This window comes from Thamnophis elegans, chromosome 10 (assembly GCF_009769535.1).
Source record: "Thamnophis elegans isolate rThaEle1 chromosome 10, rThaEle1.pri, whole genome shotgun sequence".
NCBI lineage: Eukaryota > Metazoa > Chordata > Lepidosauria > Squamata > Colubridae > Thamnophis > Thamnophis elegans.
Window position 1 is genome coordinate 46,860,837 of NC_045550.1, and position 20,758 is coordinate 46,881,594.

At 35.3% G+C, this 20,758-nt stretch overlaps 1 protein-coding gene across 2 annotated transcripts in view; it reads left to right on the top strand.

Moving 5' to 3' along the window:
- GMPS (guanine monophosphate synthase) overlaps positions 1 to 20,758 on the top strand; it is a 40,596-nt gene that overhangs the window by 13,434 nt on the left and 6,404 nt on the right. The window contains exons 2-13 of one of the 2 annotated variants that reach the window (XM_032225640.1): positions 240 to 421; positions 6,625 to 6,739; positions 10,767 to 10,864; positions 11,079 to 11,182; positions 11,601 to 11,794; positions 12,320 to 12,485; positions 13,917 to 14,068; positions 16,035 to 16,208; positions 16,759 to 16,864; positions 17,447 to 17,562; positions 18,671 to 18,796; positions 20,516 to 20,575. In XM_032225640.1, the coding sequence (XP_032081531.1) occupies positions 240 to 421; positions 6,625 to 6,739; positions 10,767 to 10,864; positions 11,079 to 11,182; positions 11,601 to 11,794; positions 12,320 to 12,485; positions 13,917 to 14,068; positions 16,035 to 16,208; positions 16,759 to 16,864; positions 17,447 to 17,562; positions 18,671 to 18,796; positions 20,516 to 20,521 (1,539 nt within the window). In that variant the 3' untranslated portion in view covers positions 20,522 to 20,575. Of the gene's footprint in view, positions 1 to 239; positions 422 to 6,624; positions 6,740 to 10,766; positions 10,865 to 11,078; positions 11,183 to 11,600; positions 11,795 to 12,319; positions 12,486 to 13,916; positions 14,069 to 16,034; positions 16,209 to 16,758; positions 16,865 to 17,446; positions 17,563 to 18,670; positions 18,797 to 20,515; positions 20,576 to 20,758 lie in introns of those variants that run through there. The other variant, XM_032225639.1, reaches the window with a different exon arrangement.

A 20,758-nucleotide genomic window follows, 5' to 3' on the forward strand; every position in this document is an offset into this window, starting at 1 on the left:
GAATGATGAACCCAATCATGCTTTATTGTTTAGTGTAGGGCCAACCACCACATACTAATATGCATGTTAGCTTTCTTTTAATTAAGTATTTAATATATGTTCTTCTCATACCAATAGGCTACAAGTAAACTTGTAATAAACATCTAATAGTTTAACTTAGCAACTATTGCTATTTTGAAAAGACATACTATATACTTATCTGCTTGTCCCAATAAGACACTTATAAATCTTGTTCATAGTTGGAGACTGCTGGAGAAGATCTCAAGGATGGGGTATGCCGCTATGAAGGAGCTGTTGTGATACTCGATGCTGGAGCTCAGTATGGAAAAGTCATAGATCGCCGGGTCAGAGAACTGTTTGTCCAGTCAGAGATTTTTCCTTTGGAAACACCTGCTTTTGCAATTAAAGAACAAGGATTCCGGTAAGATTGATCCTTATATTAGTCGTATGTATGCTCCATTAACAGTTTTGTTTCATCTGTGAGATCAGAAAGTTACAGCTTGTATCCTTCAATTGTAAAAGGCCAAATCTGAAAAGGACTATGTTTCAGCTTTTAAGTTGTATGCAGGAATCTTAGACTCTACCAAAGGGAGTAAAATTAGAAAATATAAATACTCAGATCCCTATCAAACAGAAGACTATCTAATTGCAGGGTGAAGAAACTGGAACTGTTGTGGAAAACCAAACCAATAGATTAAAGTTAATTCTGCCACCCGCACCCATAGGTTTAGGGAGGAGGAAACACCAAGCTTCATCTCAGCCCAGGCACCATTCTGCTACAATTGTAGAAAAGTTCTTTCTCCCATCAGCCAAATAAAGGAGTACACTTGGATTCTGCTTCTGCCTCCCACAGTGCTTATTACATTTCATTTTATAACTTCCAACTGAACTCAAATGGGCAGGACAGGGACAACCAAAGAACTAGATGTGGCCTGGGGGCCATAAAATGCCCAGCTCTGGTGTAATTCCATTTAAATGAAAATGTAAATTATCTTAATTAGTCCCATACATTTATCTATTTCCTATTGCATCACACTGAAATTAGTAGCAGATTTTAGAAGGGATTTTGGATGTGCAGCCAAGATTTTATGGAATCACATGTTGCTTTATTAGTTTAGGCAATGAGCTCCTGATTCTCATATTTGAGAAAATATATGTCCTTTGTATCCCAGGCTATATGAACTATGATAGATCAAACTAAAAGCTTGTCTTCCTCAGCATTCTGTTGTCAAGGGAAGTTGGCAATGACATTTGAGTAATCTGGATTACTCTTTCTTTAAAAAGAGATGAAAAAGAGAACATTGAAATATCAGGCTAAAAGACACAGAATGGTTAATAGTTAACTACTAAAATGTCATTCCAAAATGAAAAGCCCCATAATTTGCTTACAAGACTCTTGGCAAATTCAAGAGGTAATTGGGGGCCAAATAGTGATAGGATTTTGGATTCTTTTCAGCTCCAATGTTTTGTGTACATTCTATTAAGTAGTAACTGAAAACATTTACATGAGAAGCAGAGATGGTGTGGACTTGAGTGATGAAGCTGAGTATCATCAACATACTAAATCAGTTGAATTCTATCAAATGAAATATTTTATAACATTTTGTTTTAATGATATGAATACATAGAAATCTTACCACTCCCTGCTTGATAAGCAACATTATGTGGAGTATGGAAAAGGAATAAGAAATAATAAACCAATGGAAGTGAAGTGATAAAAGATGAAAATAAAGAAAGCTAAAACTAAATTGCACCAATATCTTTCACTATAGTTATTACTTTCTATTCTTACAAACTATCCTTGTTTCCACCATATGGAAAAAGTCAAATGTTTTTGACTTTCTCTTTTTAAGATCTCTTGAATACCATCCAAATATAACTTTCTCGGTCTTTTCTTTTTCTTTTCCTTTGCAATTAAATGCTTATTTATTCTCTGTATTGCCAACCTTCTCAAAACACTTACATCCTGACCACTCGCCATTGCGTTAAATCAGCATTCATGGAGCATCTATTTGTTCCTGAATTCTCAGTTATATAAAAGGGAGATATAGGGAAGGTTCCCCCCCCCCCATGACCTGAGAAGCTAAGAATAGAAATAATAAGTGTCAGCTATCTAGATTTTATCTAAGGAGAATTTCCTGATGGTGAGATCTATACAGCAGTAGATAATCTACTTATGGAGACTGTGGGTTCTTCATTTGTGGAGGTTTTAAGGAAGAGGCTGGATTGCCACCTCTTATGGTTGATATAATTATACTGCACAATGCACAGCATTGATCTATATTAAGCCAGCACAGCTCTTAGATGGGAAAGAACATTTGCTGCATTAAAAATAATTGTGGATCACAAAAGAATAACTGATGAGCCAATCAGTTGCTTGGTGGCTAGAAGCATGGGAGCAGTGATGCAGTTACCAATCTCTCCAGTTGAGACCTGGACTCATTGCAGGTGCCCTGTAGCATATCTTTCAGGGCAGAGATGGTAGGGGGAAAAAAACTATAGAGCATATCTTTTTCCTGGTGGCAGTAACATTTTGAGGCAGTAATTTGAATTTTCAACAAATGTCTAAGAATGAGGCTACTTGACAGCCTGCATGTTGTAGAGCTCTGTTCTCGATGATCCATGTAACCTCTTTAAGCTCTACAAGTCTATGATTTTATGAACCTGTTTCTTATTATTACATTGATACAAATCAGCATCCATTCTTGTTGCATTCAAGTTACTTTTCCTCTCAGTTTCCTTAATAAAATGAACAAAGCATTCTCTTATTGGAGCTGTTTTTACTTCTTTCAACCTTCATTCCTTACAAACCATATACTACCCAATAAATGTATACAATCATTTGTACATCTTAAATATTTTTCGATCCTTTTCGCTATAATTAATTAACATTTTACCAAGGCAACCAATACATCTAACGTCTTTAGTACCACAACATCAAAGACCACACGAATGATAAAGTTTGCACACCTATGTAATGCTAAAACTCTTGTGATCTTTTAAATTCTTTTCATCCTTTAATTGGCTGAAACTATGCCACATAAGGCCACAATTTTTGAATCAAGATATCTCATATTGCCTAACTTCCACAACATAATAAAACTCCAAGTCCAATGACTCCCAAGGGAATAAAATTTTGGCAAGTCGCAACTGCTTCAGTGTACTGGCTGTTGCTACAGTCACATGGTCTTCATTTTCAGTGATAGTTTTGCAGCCAATCTCACAAAAGGGAAAAGAAGAGAAAGGGGAAAGGAGAGGGAGAAAGGAAGGTAAGTTTGGATGGGTTGGTTGGTTTCTGATGCTCCCTGCTATATTCCCACAAAAATACCTAATGGGGAGTACTCATTCCTACTCACACTGTTTTTTGCCCACTCTTAGTCATTCTGTTCCTAGGTTTAGGTAAGGAAATTGCCCAATGGGGCACAGATTATTACAAGATTAAAGTTGGACTTTAAGCCTGTTCACTGTCTTGTACCAGAGAGCTATAAATGAAATAGGAGAAAACAAATGTTATAATTTGCTCCTAAGTCTTGTTCATGGTACTGTTCTCTAAAAGTTGTCTTTGTAGTAAAAGTAAAATTTCTAATGAACAGGAAGACTCTTCCCTTTGATGGTGGAGCACACGTACAGTATTTTGTCCTTCAGTAAAGTGTAAAATAGTTCATGAAGTTTCCAATTGGGGTGATAGAAACAGTTCTCTGTTTCTCCGTATGGTTGCTTTGAACATGCAGCTTCCTGTAGTCTTAGCAGGAGCAAAAATTGACAAGTAAGTGTTGCTTTAGCATGGCCAGAAATAGGCTTGCCATGACAACATAAACCTTCAGGGTTACATAAAATGGAACAAATTACTAAGATTCAAAGAAAACAAGGATGAGTAGGCCAGCCCTGATTTCTTATATCACCCTTTACATAGATAGACTGGCTAGTTACAATGAAGGGCTCTGTCTACAGAGGCTTTTGAGGTAATTGATTTTTGATGGTCCTCAACTATCTGAAGAATCTCCAAGGATACAGAATTTGTTCTAGCCCAATTTTATTGAATTCAGGGAGGTCAATACAACAAACAGTTTTTTCCCTGCCCTCAAATGGAGGTAGTTTGTCTCAATTTTATAAAATACCCGAGGAAGGCTATTGATTTTCCTACATTGCTTCAGATTTGTTTTTAACTGATAAAAGAATTCAGTGTTGGCAAATATATGTAGGTATATTTTGTTTCTTTGATTTGAAAGCAGTATTATATAAAAAGAAAATGATACTTTCTGTGTAGATGTATGCTTGCTCTCCTAAGGGAATATTTATTCTTTGATTTGGAAGCAGTATTATACAAAAGGAAAATGATACTTTCTGTGTAGATGTATGCTTGCTCTCCTAAGGGAATATTTATGTTGCTTTTCAGTTCCATTAGTGACTGGATATAATCATGATTTGTTCATGTTTGATGGAAAAGTAACAGTATGCAGGTAGTCCTCAGCTTATGAATCTAATAGAACCTGGAATTTCCATCTTAAGTCATGATAGTTGAGGCACCCATGAGACCAATCTGGTTTATGACTTTTTTTCCCAGCAATCATAAAGCAAACACTGTGCTTGTAAAGTGAAAGTCAGAAAGCAAACACCGCAGTCAGAAAGCAAAAACTCCAGTCCTAAAATGAGTCGATTCATTCCTATAGGTGGTTTTTGGCTGGAAAATGTCAGAAACCGGCAAAAAATGTCATAAATGCAACCAATCATAAAAGTGAGCCAGTTGCCAAGCATCTGAAATGTGATCTTCTGACAATTCTGTGTGTTTATGTGAGTGGGTAGTGTGTGCATGCTGCCATTAGAACTCAGAAATTGGGTTCTAAGTATCTTTTGGGTGAATCCGTCGTAACTTTGAAAGTCACTAAGCAAGGATTACTTGTAACAATAGCAGTAGCACCTAGACTTATATACCGCATTACAGTGCTTTACATCCTTTTCTAAGCGGTTTACAGAGTCAGCATATTGCTCCCAACAAACTGGGTCCTCATTTTACTCACCTCGGAAGGGTGGAAGGGTGAGTCAACCTTGAGCCTGGTGAGATTTGAACTGCCAAATTGCAGGCAGCTGAAATATCATGCAGTACTGCACTCTAACCACTGCACCACTGTGGCTCTTCTAACCACTGATTTATACTCTACTTGTAACCATTGACTCTATCTTAAATATAAACTCTGGTCAATGACTATATTAAAGTATGCATCATAATAATGCAGGGCACTGACTACAGCTTGTGCCTAAGAGCATGAATAAAGTCATCCCAATAGCGCCTCTCTTCTCTAAACTGTGTAGCTTGAAAATAATTCTGCTACTTTGTTTAAAGGATCCAAAGCTTTCTGATATGGTGGGTGGTTGATAGATTGGAGAACATAATGTGAGTAGTTTTCAGAATCATTGCTGGGTGCTTGTCAATTCATGGAATGCTGTCAACAATGACAAAGCATAGATTTATCAGAATAATAAATGGGGGAAAAGTAAACATCTGTTGAAAGGAATTGAGATTTCCCAAATCATTATTTATTCAACTGTATTGCTATTAGCCTACCTATCCTACTAAACTTCACTTGGATCCAAAGGAAAATAATGCTAGGAAATGCTCTTTTATCCATTGTTCTACAAGTGAAAATGCCCTACTGAAAATTCATTCACAATTGCAAAATTTGTTCCAACATTGGAATATACCGTAATATTGGAATTATCTTTCTCCTTGTTTCTGACGGGGCATAAAGTCTAAATAGGAATCTCTGGAAGTACTTTAAATTTTAAAAGATTTATTAAGCTAATGGAAAAAGTTTTATGATTTGGTTTTCACTAATATGGTTGCTTTATTTCTCTTTATATTATTGAAGATTTTTTCAAAATCCATTGTATCCTCATTTGACTTTCAGTAGTTGTGAAGGTAATTTAGGATTGACTTTCAGAAATTATCCAGAAGAGGGTCATTGGTCCCAAGGCAGCCAAAGAGAAGGCCTTTTGCACAGTTCAAGTGTACTATAATGTACTATTGATTCTCTCAAAATACTTTTTGTTAGCCAATTGTCTCATAGGGTTTTCTTAGGAGAAGTTGTTGGTAAGTAACAGGCTTTAGCAGAATCCTATCAATAGAGAGAGGTAATGATATTCCATTATATTTGTTTTAATGGTGAAGTTAATGCTTTTTAATACACATATTGTTTGATTTTTAATACACATATTGTTTGATTTTTGTATTTTCAGGGAAGTTGAGATGTTTCCTATTATTGACAATTCTGAATAGGGTTAATGAATGTCAGTGGGAATGAGGTTTTCTTGCATGACTGGGGGGAAAAAACCAAATCGGCTCTAGAAACTTTTGCTGAATGCTGAAACAAGCTTAAAGGAAAAATTGCAATTTAAATATACCACATTTTAGGTTTTGTGTGATGCTTCTTGTTTGCTTCTTTTGATTTTTTTTAAAAGAATTTATTCTGATTTATAATAGTTTGTTGATTTAATAGCTGCAAGGTATCTTATACACATGCAGTATTGCCTTTGTCAAAGTTTTCTGCAGATTTAGAATGATATATGTTTATTATATGATTTAATTTCAACATCTTTGTTTTTATGAATTGTCTCTTTCCTTTATAGAGCCATCATCATCTCTGGAGGACCAAATTCTGTTTATGCAGAAGATGCTCCCTGGTTTGACCCTGCAATTTTTACAATAGGCAAACCAGTCCTTGGAATCTGCTATGGCATGCAGGTGCTACTTAACATTTCTACAAATATTTATGATTTTCTGGCGTTTTTGGTGTTTGTTTGCCTAATGCCAAATTACTATTCTACTTTGTACTTGTGCAATATATGAGAACATTATTTAGAAGTAGACTAAAATGAGCTTTTTAAAAAAGAATGTGTCTTGTTCTCTGCTTGTCACTAATAGCACAGTCCCTAATGCAATCTGTGCATGGAAGGTTTGCAGGCCAATCTGTTGTTCTTCGTGTGCAGAAGCCTGCTGGGAACTGATTCATAAGCTTTTTGAGGCCATCACTATGGAGAATAATAAAACAGGCATCATTTTTGAAAATGGGATTACTATGGTTTGGCCTTTCTAATAAATGAGTGGTATGTCATTGTAGCCTTGATATTATTTGCAGTATTTCAACACATTAATTAGCAATTATGATGATGGTTCAATTTGCATATACAAATGTTCTTGCAACTCCCTCCATCACAGAGAGATGTTTTCTCAGAGTAATCCTTCTTCTCTAGTATTATTTATAGAAGAATATAAAACGGAAAAGATCCTGTAAATGAAACAAGTAATCCAGTGACATAGGTTCCAAAACGGGGGTGATTTGGGAAGAAAATTTGTACTAGCTGGGATCAGTTAAACATTTGGGGTCGACTGAAATAAAAACAAATGAGGAGATAGTATAGTTTTATGAGAAGTTAATCTGCCCAATCTAAAACATTACCAGCCATGAAGTACAAAGGATAAAATAAGTAGTTTTGGTCATTTATTAGTTGAACACAAAGTGGTCATTTGCTAAGAGAGTTCTGTGTATGGGAAGATGAGCAGAGAAGGCTTAGCACAAGAAAACAATGGAAGCTGAGTTTTGAAAATACTATTTGATCAGTAGGGAGACAGAAGAATATAGCCAGTCCTTGATGTACAACCATAGTTGTGACCAGAGCTTCTGTTGCTAAGCAATGCAATTAAATAAGTCATGCCCGATTTTATGATCATTTTTGCCATGGTCATTAAACGAATCACATAGTCATTAGGCAAATCCAGCTCTCCCCCCAATTGACTTTTCTTGTCAGATGCTGACTGGAAAGGTTGCAAATCGTGATCATGTGACCCCAGGATGCCGCAATATGTGCCGTAAATATATGTTGGTTACCAAGAGCCCAAATGGCAATCAGGTGACTTCAGGGACACTAATGCTTGTAAATGCAAGGACACATTTTTCAACACTCTCATGTAACTTTAAACTTTAAAAGAGTGGTTGTAAATAAAGATTTTCCTCTAGAAATAAAACAATGAAGAGACTGACCAAGACTCTAAAAGAATGTACAAATCAGAAGCACTTAGATTTAATATGAGATAACACAGGAATTGAGAAAAGGGAAAAGCAGGAAAGTATATACTGCATTTTTCGCTCCATAAGACCATAAGACGCACCTAGGTTTAGAGGAGGAAAACAATTTTAAAAAATCTCCCTCTGCCTCCCAGTCTCCATCCGGTATTTATCTGGCTAGTGTCCTTACAACAAACAGCCTGCCTCCTCCATGTCTGCTGCCTCCGTTGGGGGACACTGGAGCCTTCGCCTCTGTGCAATTTATCGTGGTTATATTGACCTCCCGGAATACTGCCAATTAGCTGTTCCAGGCGGTGGGGATCACTGCCGCCATTCGCCGCTGCTGCCTGTCGCCCATATTCGCTCCATAAGACGCACAGACATTTCCACTCACTTTTGGGAGGAAAAAAAGTGCCTCTTATGGAGTGAAAAATATGGTAAACAGTGTCTGTTAAAAAGCACCTTAGAAAATAGAGATAGCATATAAGTGGATAATATAACATATAAGTGGATAATAACAGGCAAAGTGATAATCAGAAATATTGTAATAGGCATAGAATAAAGGCATGAATAAGGATTTCAGAAAGTGAAAATCTATAGATTTTAGAAACGTTGGAAAAACTGACAGTCTAAGTAGAACAGTAGGGCTACACGTATTAAACACTAAGACACACTTAAGAAAACTGAAGTTCAATATTTGTCAATTAAAAGAGAAAAAATGAAGTTTGTGTATAAGTTAGAACACATGTTGAACTTAAGGATTGGAACTGGAGATATTTATGTAGATGAATGGAACAGTGCAAGAATATTGAAGTTCTCACAATGGAGGATTGAATCGTAAAACTGTCAGAATTAATGGAACTGAAAACCTTTTGTAGACTTTTTGCTAAAAGAAGAAAAATAAATAAAATAAATGATATTATGGATTTAATGATTGGAAAAGTTGAAAATTTAATATGGTGTTGAAGGGGTTTCTGGAAGAGATAAGGGGGAGGGGAGATAATTTGTTTGCCATTGTTAAAAGTTGCAAGTCATTTTTCATAACTTTAGTTTTTCCTTTCCTGTACCTTTTTTCTTTTGATTTGCTTTTTTTACTTTATATAAAATTCTCAATAAATCTAAAATTAAAAGAAACAACGAATGTGTGAACATAAATATTCTGATCTGCAAAGTAGACATAGTGAGAAAAAGTTAAGTGAAAAGAAAAATATTGTTTCACTGAGACCAAAAAGAAAGGCCAGGAGAATCTGACATGGAAACATTAATTTATACATTATTAGCCCTGAACAATCTTGACTAGATTTGAGGAAAACAGAAGGTGGCTTTCATAAATACCTAAGCATGTTTGTTCTGGGAAATGAAAACTATTCTGTAGTAATGCAAAACTCCCACCAATCCTACCAACCCCAGGACTGAGTCTGAGCAAGCTTCTGGTAGGCTGCCTGCTGATTCTATTCATCTCAGCAAAATGAAATACCACTGCTTAAAATGTGTTGTAACAATACAGAAACAGTGGAGCGTAATAAATGCCATGTCAAAATAGAACTCCCTCAAATAGCAAGGTTTCATGCAAGATCAAACACAGTGTAGTGCGAAATAATAATAAAGCAAGCTTTTAAATTGCTGACTGCTTTTGTCATGTCTAAATGTGCAAGAAGAAATCTGTTTGTGGAGTCTGCAAGCCAAGATAAAAATACTAGCCTATAGGTAGCCCAAGTAGGACAGATAATCTACTACTATGGAAGGAATAATAATAGACTTTTTTACATCTCTTTGAACACTGTAATAAAAAATGCAGTGGTAATATCTTATATTGCTGTTGCTTTATAATAGAGACAACTAAAAAGGTTGGCTCTTGAAACTTGGCATCACAATGCAATGAGCTTAGTGCAGACATGTATCTACATCCTTTTTATTATGGGTCGGAAACCATTTTCAGTTATATAGATTCATAAGAAATTTTAAGCATAAGCAAAGAAGCAAGGAAATAATAAACCTCAGGTGAATTACAAGATTGCTATTTCATACAGAAAACATGCTTTATATAGGAACTAAATATCTAATTGAAAAACTATGTTTCCTATAGGCAAAATATTCTTACTGAAGATGAATAATTGAATTTCTGCCTGCAATCTGAATTGAAAGAGATGTTAATATAGTGCTTAAAAATGACTGGATATATTCCTGGTTTTTACAGAATTAGCATCAAGATGATTTATGAAGTTAATTCTGGAAGATATAGGAGCAAATATTTATTATTTAAATAGCTCTTGTGCTGTTCAGAATTTACTTGCAAGTTACATGTTTGTAGGAAGGTGACAGTGCAGCATAACAATGGTGGAGGATGCCTGAGTTGGGTTTTCTTTCTCAAGTCTTTTGTATTTTGCAGCATTTAAAGAATTAGGAATTTTTAAGCTCAGAGGGAGGACCAAGTAGCTTCTCTATTGCTGTAAATCAGGGGTCCCCAGTCCCTGGGCTTTGCACCAGTTCCAGTCTGTGGTCTGTTGAGAACTGGTGGAATTATTAACCTCGTATACAAAATACTTGCACTGATAAGCAATAAGCAGTTCTGATATCCTGAATAAGTTTTCTGATTCTTGATTAAAAACCAAAAGAGCTAAGCAAAGGGAAAGAGTAGACAATAGTAACTGAATGTTGTGATTTATTTATTCCCAGACTGGTAACTTGCTTTTCTGTTTTTGACAGATGATGAATAAAGTGTTTGGTGGTACAGTACACAAAAAGGATGTCAGAGAAGATGGTATCTTCAGTGTTACGTTAGATAACACTTGTTCATTATTCAGGTAAGAACTTTTGGTAATGAATTATGAAGCTGAAATTAAATTGGATATCTTATGAATTCCACAGACCTGTATTTAATGGTGAGTTTCAAACCTGGAAAATATTTATTAATGTTCTCGAAAATTTGTTAATGTTTAATGTTCCCTCTTGATTGTTTTAAGTTGATGCCTTTTAAAGATATTAGATTCTTTATTTTGTGATCCTGTTTCACTTTAGGGGACTTCAGAAGGAAGAAGTTGTGCTCCTTACCCATGGGGACAGCGTAGATAAAGTAGCAGATGGATTCAAAGTTGTTGCTCAATCTGGAAATGTTGTAGCAGGTACCATATTTTCCACATTATCAATTTTCAGTAGATTTTGATTATATTTCAGTGCTGGCTTGAATAGGATTTTGGTTTGTAAAATATATTTTCAGTGATTTGCAATAAATTGTGATTTTAAAATTTTAAAAATCCTAAAGGTGTAAGTTTAATTTGTAGTGTATATAGATTTAATTTGTAGTTCATTTCCAAGAAAATGGTTCAACATCTTGACAGATAAGATATAAACATTTTTTACAAAAATGTGTCTCACTGTTGTCAGGAGGGAAAAGGAGAGATAGTAGATTCTTACTTTAATAATATTTTGACATCTTTTTCGCGTAGACCTGTTTTTATCTTATGAAGTTTTTTTTAAATGTATGCTTTCTTTTTCTTAGAGATAAAACTATTACATCTTTTGTTTTTAATAATACCCAAGCTATAGCAAATGAATCAAAAAAACTGTATGGAGCGCAGTTCCATCCTGAAGTTAGTCTTACGGTGAATGGAAAACTGATGCTGAAAAACTTCCTTTTCGACATTGCTGGATGCAGCGGTACCTTCACAGTTCAGAACAGAGAAATGGAATGCATTCGTGAAATTAAGGAGAAAGTAGGATCATCAAAAGTCCTGGTAAGGTTTGAAGTTTAATCCATAGTCATACCTGTTACCAATGGTATCTGATTATCAGTTTCAGTTTTCATATTTTTGTATTTTTATGGCTTTTTTGTTTGCTGAACAATGACTTCATTGTATGGAATAAAATGGGAAAGAGGAATTTTTTACATGGACACACAAAATAAACGAATCCTGTTAAACTCAAATAGCACACAGCCATCCTTCTGTGTTTACCATAGAAATAGAGAAGTCCTATCTAGGGTTAAATTACAGAAATGAAGCTAGATGCGACAAATGTCCAATCCTATAATAGAAATAGTGAAAACTGAAAAAGCAAATATAATGCTATGCTTGATCATACTGTTCTATCTATTAAATGCATTTATTGCAGCCTTTTCACTCTGTGTTCTCTTGTATATGTTAATTTCATCTTACACAGACCATGGTTAGGAATTCTGGGATCCGTAGTTTAACACTTTTAAAAGTAACTAGATGGGGAAAGCAGATTTTATTATTTTTCTTTCAATTTAACCCATTCAGGTTTTACTCAGTGGAGGCGTAGATTCTACAGTGTGCACAGCTTTACTGAACCGTGCTTTAAATCAAGACCAGGTGATAGCAGTGCACATAGATAATGGATTCATGCGCAAGAGAGAAAGTCAATCAGTGGAGGAGGCATTAAAAAAATTGGGAATTCAAGTCAAAGGTATTCCTTTCTTTCCAGTATATCTGTTGAGTTTTAGAATATTTAGCTTCTGCTTTTTAAAAATTTAAGTGATGGATAGATCACCTCATTTTTTAAAATATTTGTTTTGCTTTGGAAAATAAGAATTCAGAATTTAAGACTTTTCTTGGAAAATATATTCTCAAACAATGTATATATTGGGTAGATAATCTTATCATCATCATGCAAGTTACCACAGAATCTTTTGGTAGATATTTCAGCATTTTTATATTGCCTTTCTTATTATAATCATAAGAATGTTGCCTTCTATCCGGTCAGTACTCAAGGCAGCAGCCAGCAATAAAGAATAAAACATAAATGGTATTAAATTTTAGTGATTAAAATCACACTCAATAATTTAAAGTTAAAAACTCCTGGCTAAAGAGGAAGATCTTTACTGCTTTCCTGAAGGAACTTATGTTGTACCTTGGAAACTATATGGAGAAGATACAGCTTATTTTTCCTTTCTATGACACTTTTTGAATACTTCAAAAGTTGGAGCTCCAATTTTTTAATCTTTCCCTGTTCTTATCACTCATCTGCCAGCCTTTTCGATGGAATCATTCCCTTAATACTTTCTTCAGTGTTCCAGAGTAGGACATTTTGAATGACAGGGAAGGGCCTCCAGCAAAAATAGTACCACAAGAACCTCTCAGCTGCCAACTACTGATATCCTTGGTTGTCTCCCTGCCTACCATGACTGTACTCAAGGCAGGTGTCTGAGTTAATTTAGTAAAAATCTTTGGTTACTTTGTTCTTTTGCACAACACAAACTTGGAAACTTTGGAATTCACTATAAAAGATGTGGTGCAGCTTGGCAGGCTTCAAAAAAGGATTGGACTAATTAATGGAGCTCATGAGGATCAATGGCTATTAGCCTTGGTGACAGAGTGATTTCCTTTGAAGGGCTTCTGTTGAGAGGCTAAAAGGCTCCCTTGTGCAATTGGTTGGCCACTGTGAGAACAGACGCTGGTGTGGATGGGCCACAGATCCAAACAAGCAGGATACTGCTTATGTTCTTATGTTATGCATTAAGAAATTGAAATATCTTGGTGCTGTCTAAGGAAAGTAGGTAATTTATTACATTGTGATGGAACAAAGGGTTTGGTTTAGTTTTTTGTTGCATTCGTTGAAATATCTGGTTGAGTAAATAAAAAATGTTTTATCCTGGTGACAAGTTTGTAATTTAATACAGCTTGGTGTGTGTGTGTGTGTGTGTGAGAGAGAGAGAGAGAAATGGGGGGAGGGAGAGAGGGAGGGAGAGAAAAGGGGGAGAGGAGGGGAGAGGCAGAGAGAGAGACCTCGAATTAATGTTCCAGTGCTGAATCCTTGAAATGGGAAAAATGTTAGAATATTTTTTAAAAAAAATATTTTAGCAATGTTACTAACAACATCATCCTGCATGTTATATAGTGGTAAATGCAGCTCATTGGTTCTACAATGGTACAACAACTTTACCCATTTCTGAAGAAGACAGAACTCCTCGAAAAAGGATCAGTAAAACACTGAATATGACTACAAGTCCTGAGGAGAAACGCAAGATTATTGGTGACACTTTTGTGAAGGTACTTAGTGTATAGACCCATTGGTATCATCTGTCTCTGGTTTTCAGAAATCTCAAGCAAATCGTTTCTTCAGTTTTTATGGCAACTGTGTAGTGATTTATACAAATTTGCTGTTAGGAATATATACAGTACTTGTATCAGCCAGCATATCTGTCACAAATATTTTTGTAAACTGACCCAAATTACTAAATATCCTTGCTATGATGGAATACTTGAAAGGATCGAATTACTCATTCATAATACCTCATTTGCATGCACTATGTTGTTTATACATAAATCATAGGGTAAAGCAAATACAAATGTCATGGTAAAAACTGTGCTATAGTTTATCTGCCCTTTCTCACTATTTTGGTGATTACTGTCTGCCCAACAGTAGTAGGACTTATCTTGCCATAATTCAGGCATATTCGAATAATCCAAACCCCATTTTTCCCTGCAGGCTTGCGCACTTTTTTTCGCAATAAGCTTTTAATAATAGTGAAACAAAACTGACTTTAAGGAAAGCCACAGTTTTGACCAGTAGGGGGCACCTATCATTCATTTTATTTCATGTACACTGAAAACAACCATGTTATAATTCAGTTGTGCCATGCTAATCACTTTTGCTTTGGGCTTCTTTGAAATTGTCTACTATTCATGTTTCATAACTTGCTGTGAAAGTATTAAGGTTTCTCTTGCAGCCAGAACAAATTGTCATGATGTAGCTATTTCCAGCCCCGTTTAAAATATTAAACAGTTTTGTATAATAAAACATGATAAAAGTGTAATGGGAGCATAATGAACAAAATACTAAGCTAAAATGCATTATATGCTTGTATACAAAAGTGTATTCACAAAGAAATGTAATAAAACATTATGAATACAAAAAAATCAACATAACTATATTCCCAGTCAGTTGCACTATTTTCTCCCAATACTGTGGAGTTCCTAACTTTGGTAACATTTCTTACGCAGACTGTGGACTATGAAAGAGCAGATTGTAGTAATTAGATTTTGGTTTGCTGTTAAATGTGATGGAATGTCAGTTTGCACAGAGAAGGGAAAAGGGAATACCATACCATTAGTTAGAAAAAACATTTGAGTCTTAGGTAAGTGGAAAGTGTGGGAAAGGAACTCAAAACAACTCCACCTTGATTGTGTTAGCTATAAATGCAAGTAGAAAGGGGCTTTGAGAAGCTTTGAAGTTTATGTTGTATTACATTAACTGTGTTAAGGAACATTCCCAAATCTCTAGTGCCTCTTATTTCCTGAGCTTGTTCACCACAAAGGACTAACAGTGACAAAACTGCATATGAATTAAAGTGTGCAATGCTTTAGACTTTAGATTATGTTAGTTGTTTGCATAGCTCCAGGCATCAACTTATTAGGCTGCAAAAGACACATTTCATGTTTGGAGTTACTGACAAGTCCTTTGTGTGTACGCCCAAGATTTCCAACACCACTTTTTGCCTATGTATCCAAAACACTGCCCAGTACTAATATGGTTATCACTTACTATACAGGTAGTCTCCCTCAATGTCCACTCATTGAGCAACTGCTTAAATTAAAACGGTGCTGAACAAGGAGTATTTACCACAGGTCCTAAAATTGTGGCCGTTGCAGCATCCCTATAGCCTCATGTCTATAATACCAGCTTGCAGTCACAATGTTGCAGCATCCTGCAGTCATATGATCGTAATTTGTAACCTTCACAGCAGGCTTCCAACAGACAAAGTCAATGGAGAAGCTGGCAGGAGATCGCAAATAGCAATCATGTGATTCTGGACACAGCAGTTGGGACAGGACCCTTCTAAGTGTGGTCATGAGATGTCACACCTCATGACTCTGCTGCTTAGCAATGGAATTCCTGGTCTCAACTGTCAGGGAAAATTATATTGGCATAGTTGCCATTCCTGAGAATTTGCAGTTTATAACTTACTTGTAAAGTATCATCTAAGATCTTGTGCTTTCTCAATTCCATGTCTAGATTGCTAATGAAGTTATTGGAGAACTGAATCTGAAACCAGAGGAGGTCTTCCTTGCCCAAGGAACATTGAGGCCTGATCTCATTGAAAGTGCTTCAGTTATTGCTAGTGGCAAAGCAGAAGTCATCAAGACCCACCACAATGACACAGAACTCATTAGAAAGTTACGGGAAGAGGTAAATAGAACATCACATCTGACTTTTCACATTTTTGGAGAAATAGTTTAACACTGGTAAACTCTGGTCAGTTTTTTTTCTAATTGCTCATCTAGTAGTATTGAGGGTTTAAGGTTTTGCTAATTAAATAATTGTTTTTTGCCATTTAATAGTATTTTCACATAGGGAGAACTAAACTGCAGTCCAAAATATTTGTATACTGTACAGCCCACAGAAAATGAGACATCTTACTGTTTTAATAAAAACACAACAATTTTAGATTCAATCTTACAAATAGATTAAAATTTATTTTCTGCTTAAACTATATTGCACTAGTTGTATTGAATGTGACTCTAAATACACTAAATGTACATAGGTATATGCGTATTGGTGTTACAACAGTAAATAGTTTTTTTAATCACTTCACTATTTTTGCTTCTGATATTTCATTGGGATTGTAGGTGCATAATTGAAATGATAATCTTAATAATAATACATTAGAATTTTTTATTAAGTATATGCTATTTAAAAATGAGTTTTCTAATGTAAATCATGCTGTTTTTCCTTACAGGGAAAAGTAATAGAACCATTGAAAGATTTCCATAAAGATGAAGTAAGAGTGCTTGGGAGAGAGCTTGGTTTGCCTGAAGAACTAGTTTCAAGACATCCATTCCCAGGTATAAAATTAATTGCATTTAAAACACTTAGAATAAGAGAACCTCTAATTATAAGAAGTTCCAAAGGGCCATATAGGTTCAAGTGGGAATTGAAACCTATTTCTGTCTCTATATTAAAAAAATCTATTTTTTCTTAAGCATCCACTGCATTAGCAACATTTTACAATTTATTTAGGGTTTTTTATAAGTCTCTGTTTCTCTTTTCCTCTCCTAATTCCAGTTAACTTATAAGTGTAAAAAGAAAGGTAAGCAGAACTACATGGCGGAAAATGGTTGGGGGTGGGGGGGTGGGAGTGGGATGGGACAAAATAATAGGACCAGAATAATGCAAGATAGGAGAGTAAGAGAGAAGTAGTATTTGAAATAGGAAAGAAAGCTTTCCTCCTGTCTCACTTTAATGGGCGTTCTTAACAGTATTTCTGTCTGCATTTCAGACATGATAGGCATGTTCATAGATTTGCAAACTGTTTGCTGAATAGTTTCTGAGAATGATGGTTACCATACTCTTAGTTGCTGTCACATTATATTTCTGAAACATCTTTGGTACAGATGATGTTAGAGTATTCCATTTTTGCCTTTTAGGTCCTGGCCTTGCCATTAGAGTAATATGTGCTGAAGAACCATACGTTTGCAAAGATTTCCCTGAAACTAATAACATTTTGAAAATTATAGCAGACTTTTCTGCAAGTGTTAAAAAGGTAATACTAGTTACTAATACAAAATAACAAAATAATATTAAATATAAATTCTTTTCTTTTTTTTATTTTTTTCATTATGCTTATGTTTGTGCTAGAATTGATTAAATCTTAGAAGCAACATCTCAAATAATTTAAGGCCTGATTGAAATATTTTTCAGGCCATTTTCTTCTATCCCTTCTGGTATTTCCTCACTTTTTGCCCCACATTTTTATTTTTCTTTCTTATAGTTTTTGACCTAGTTACGTTACATTGGCTATCACTTTTTCTTTTTAGTCATCAAAACTTAAGTCAAAAAACACATAAAGAAAATACCCATAACTGCATATGATTCTTAGAATCTATAAGTATATTGTCACATCTTTCTAAATGTTGATGTTGAATTACATTTTTAATGTCTATATTAATGAATATGCTAAACTAGCATAGCAATCAAAATTTCAGCTTTCCCCAACTGGCAGAAAGGCATACCGCTATATTTATTTATTTATTAAATTTATTTGCCCCCCAGCTTATAATGAAACGACTCTGGGTGGCTTATAGTGCATGTATACAATAATACAATAGCAGAGTTGGAAGGGACCTTGGAGGTCTTCTAGTCCAACCCCCTGCCTAGGCAGGAAACCCTATACTGTTTCAGACAAATGGCTATCCAACATCTTCTTAAAGACTTCCAGTGTTGGGGCATTCTGGAGGCAAGCTGTTCCACCATACATTAATCATTTGAAGGATTTTGATAAAACTTTAAAAAGTCTTAAGAATTTCATGGAGCAGGGTCCAAAGACCCAATTAGAAATCAATTACTTGGCAAATATGCTATATACAAAGGAATTCGTGGTAACTATATCTAATTGTTTCAAACTAAATCATAACTGTTAGTATGCACATCAAAGGCCTGAAACAGCTTTTACCTGTTACATGTTAGCATTTGTTCCTATTTTTAAAATAGCTCCCAGAATGATTCTTTATTTAAGAATATTAAAATTAATCTCTTAATCCTCCTTTATACTATGATCCTTCATAACTTTTAAGTTCAACTGTTGTGTTTGCTAGAGATGCATAGCCAACTAACCTTTTATAATACTTAGAATTAACTGCTTTGTTGTCTAGCCTCACACTCTGCTACAGAGGGTCAAAGCATGTACACCTGAAGAAGACCAGGAGAAATTGATGGAGATCACAAGTCTGCATTCATTAAACGCCTTTTTGCTGCCAATCAAAACAGTGGGAGTCCAGGTTGGTGAAGCTGGGTCTGTGGCAAAAATATATAAAAATAGGAAAAAGAACATATGTTGCACCGTTTTTTAAAATTCAGTTCTAAATCAAATCTCATCAGGAAGGAGAAAAAAGTTGAAGACTAAAATGAAAGAAAAGCTATTAAGCATAGTCAAGAAAAAAAAGAATACAAAGTGTTTAAAAGGTTGCTTTGCAAAATCTGGGAATAGTGGATGTATGATATACAGTAGGATTATCAAGCTGTTATAAATGTTGTCTGCCAGCCATCCATTCATGTCAGGCATTGGTAGAAGAGATAAGATATTCTGAGTCATATGCAGAGTCATACAGATCAATTCTTCTCTCTGCTGCAGATAGAAACATTTTTTCTGTTTTGAGAGAGCGATACAGAACTTGGCAGAATTCTGCCAAGTTTTGTATCTGTGGATCAAGGCACGGGAACACCATTGATCTCCATAGCCTCTGTTTGAAAGGAAAGATCAAATAATTGCAATCCTGTGAAACTCCCCTTCCAGGAAATCTGGATAGCCTCAACCCTATTGGTCTTTTGTAAGGCTCTGAGCAACTGGCTTTTTCTCCAGATTTTCAGACCAGGAGGTTAGGTGAGGTCTGCTCCTGTTTATGTGTCTTTTGTGTGTGTATATAGTGATTGGGACTCACTGTTTTAACATTGGATATCAGAGGTGGTATTCAGGTTCTGACCAGTTCTAGAGAACTGGTAGCGGAAATTTTGAGTAGTTAGGAGAACCGGTAAATACCACCTCTGAATGGCCCCGCTCCCATGTATTCTCTGCCTCCCGAGACCCAGCTGATAGAAAGGAAATGGGGATTTTGCAATAACCTTCCCCTGGATTGGGGAGGGAATGGAGATTTTACAGTATCCTGCCATGCCTACCAAGCCACGCCCACAGAACTGGTAGTTAAAAAAAAATTGAATCCCACCACTGTTGGATACCATAGGTTTCCCATTGTGATTTTTGTTTTAAGTTGTATGTGCTTTTCAGAATCATTTTTGTGAGATAAGCCATTCATTTCATTAAATATATAAAGAGGAGCTTTCTCTTCACAATTTGGTATATAGAAATAAATGAAACATTTAGCCAGTGATTCATACTAGGCCTTTTTTATTTCTTATTTCTATGTTGTGCTATCTTATTTTTTTTAAGTGAAACATTCTTTTGAATTTCAACTTTCGTCAATGTTCATGAAGTTATATTTTTGTAGAGTCTTGCCATTTGTAATATTCATTTTGAAATATATTGTTTATCTCCCTGGAAATTGTGGAAGAGAACGATCACCACTGTAATCTTATGGTCTTTTTAGAGCATTCTATTTTTTTACAAAAATTCTTTGTAAGATGTATCCATTGTGCAATAGACAAATCTTCTTAAGAACTATCCTCCATTAAGACTTGAGGAGCCCAGACTTTTCCCGCCTACTGCCTTCCATATGAGTGAGAACTTCTAACTTCAGACTTTCTAGCCAACACGATAGAATTACAGAAATTATCCCATCTAGTGTAATACATTGCTTTTCTTACTGCAGCTGAAAGTAATGCATTTGTCTCTACAAGCAAGGAATATTTTTGCAGCTTAGGACAACATCTTATAGTTATTACTTTAATTGTCAAGAACCATGCCCAATAGGGCTGTGGCACTAAGATGTTGCCTAAGAAGGGGTAATTAGAATTTTTGACCTGCTTTTTCCTCTTTTTTCCAGGTTTGAGGGCTTTTAAAATGTGTTTTGTAGGTGCATTAATTCTATTAGAGGCTTCACACTTGAAATCAATTAAATAATTTTCTACTGAAAATCAAGAAATGATGTACCATTGTTCAAGTGTTTGCCTTCACATTTCAAGAGTGTGAACTTGGCTGTAAAAAGTGGCTGAGCTGCATATACAACAGGTAACTACCATATCTACTCGCAGATAAGCTGAGATTTTAAGGTACCAAAATACACCCC